This window comes from Calidris pugnax, unplaced genomic scaffold (assembly GCF_001431845.1).
Source record: "Calidris pugnax isolate Ruff unplaced genomic scaffold, ASM143184v1 scaffold1516, whole genome shotgun sequence".
NCBI lineage: Eukaryota > Metazoa > Chordata > Aves > Charadriiformes > Scolopacidae > Calidris > Calidris pugnax.
In genome coordinates, this window is record NW_015091991.1 from 10,129 (window position 1) to 12,050 (window position 1,922).

General features: G+C 70.1%; 1 protein-coding gene across 1 annotated transcript; it reads left to right on the forward strand.

The window, feature by feature from the left end:
- Positions 1-209: 209 nt before the first annotated feature.
- Positions 210-1,833, forward strand: LOC106900191 (sphingosine kinase 2-like). The gene has a single exon (XM_014962179.1). It carries the CDS (start codon positions 210-212, stop codon positions 1,623-1,625), a length of 1,416 nt encoding a protein of 471 aa, XP_014817665.1. The 3' UTR covers positions 1,626-1,833.
- The last annotated feature ends 89 nt before the right edge of the window (positions 1,834-1,922 follow it).

Genomic DNA, 1,922 nt, shown 5'->3' on the forward strand with positions numbered 1-1,922 from the left:
GGGGGGCAGGGGGACCCAGGGAGAGGGGAACACGGGGGGTGTCCCTGGGGATCCCGCCCTGGAGGCCACCATCAACCGCCACGTGTGACAGCCCCTCGTGTCCCCCACATATACCATGTCCTCGTGTCCCTCCAACACATACCAAGTCCCCACGCGTGACAGCCCCCCATGTCCCCCCAACACATACCAAGTCCCCATGTCCCCCCAACATGTGCCTTGTCCCCACGTCCCCACGCGTGACACCCCCTCTCCCCGTACCCCGCAGGCTGGCCCCGGCGCTGGGTCTCTCCCTGCTGCAGAACTGCGCGGTGCTCCTTTGCCGGGGGGGTCCTCCCTCCCCCTTAGACCTGGTGTCGGTGACCACGGCCTCGGGGACCCGTGTCTTCTCCTTCCTGAGCGTGGCCTGGGGGCTGGTGGCCGACGTGGACATCGAGAGCGAGCGGCTGCGACGCCTGGGACCGGCCCGTTTCGCTTTGGGGACCGTCACCCGCCTCCTGGCCCTACACACCTACAGGGGGCGCCTCTCCTACCTGCCTGCCGCCCCCCCCCGAAGTGCCACCGCCGCCGACGTCACCCCAGCTGGGGACACCCCAGCCCGGGACACCGGTGGGGACCTCCTCCTCCCCCCCAAACCCTTGCCCCGAGCTCTTTCCGATTTGGGGCTCTGCGGGGGGACGGGCAGCGGGCCGGGGACCCCCGAGGGGGAGGGAGGGGACTGGGGGGACGTGGGGGACAACACAGGACTTGGGGACAACCCAGGACTTGGGGTCACCCCTGAACCTGGGGGCACCAGGGACACCCCTCGGCTTGGGGACAACCTGGGGCTTGAGGACACCAGGGACAAGCTTGGGCTTGGGGACACCCCAGGGCTTGGGGACAACCCCAGGAAGAAGGGTGCTGCTGCTGGAGCCGTGTCAGCACGGGGGGACACCCCAACGCAGTGTGACACCCCAGGACACAGGGACGTGACGGCATGCGGGGACACCTCCAGCTCTGGGGACACCTGGAGTGACGGGGACGCCCCAAGGGATGGGGACACCCCGAGTGATGGGGCCACCAAGATCCATGGTGTCACCTCAACGTGTGAGGACACCCCAAGAGATGGGGACACCCCAAGTGATGGGGCCACCAAGATCCATGGTGTCACCTCAACCCCGAGCCCCAACGGCCCCCCCAAAGCCGCCTCCCCTCCCCCCTGCCTCCCCGGTGGCCCAGTTGATGACTTACTGGTGCCACTGGGCCAGCCGGTGCCCCCTGGCTGGGTGACTCTGGAGGGGGACTTCGTGCTGGTCCTGGCCATCTACCAGTCCCACCTGGGGGCCGAACTGGTGGCCGCCCCCCGAGCCCGCCCGGACGACGGCCTCATCCACCTCTGCTACGTGCGGGCGGGGGTCTCACGGGGGGCCCTGCTGCGGGTGCTGCTGGCCATGACGCGAGGGGGGTCGGGGGGGGACGGGGCCACCCCCGGACCCCCCCTGGCCCGTGTCCCCGCTCGCGCCTTCCGGCTGGAGCCCCTCACCCCCCGGGGGGTCCTGACGGTGGATGGGGAACGGGTGGAATATGGACCCCTCCAGGGGCAGATCCACCGGGGGCTGGCCCGGCTCCTCACCCCCCCCACCCCCTGAGTGGGGACCCCCCCGGGGTGAGGGATGTCGGGGGGGGGACCCCCAAAGGTGAGGGATATGGGGGGCCGAGGATGTGCAGGGGCAGAACCACACACACACCTCCCCCAGAAACCTCCAGAGGACCCCCAGGGCTGGGGGACATGGGGGGGACCCCCCAAAGGTGAGGGACACGGGGGGGGGACGGGACACCCCCAGAAGTGAGGGACATGAGGGGCCGGGGAGTGGGTGGGGTAGGGACCCCTCCAGGGGTAGATCCACTCTGGAGACCCCCAGGGGACCCCCTAAAGGTGAGGGATA

Coding starts and splice junctions, on each gene's coding strand:
- LOC106900191 (XM_014962179.1), top strand. CDS start 210: ATGTGCCTTGTCCCCACGTCCCCACGCGTGACACCCCCTCTCCCCGTA.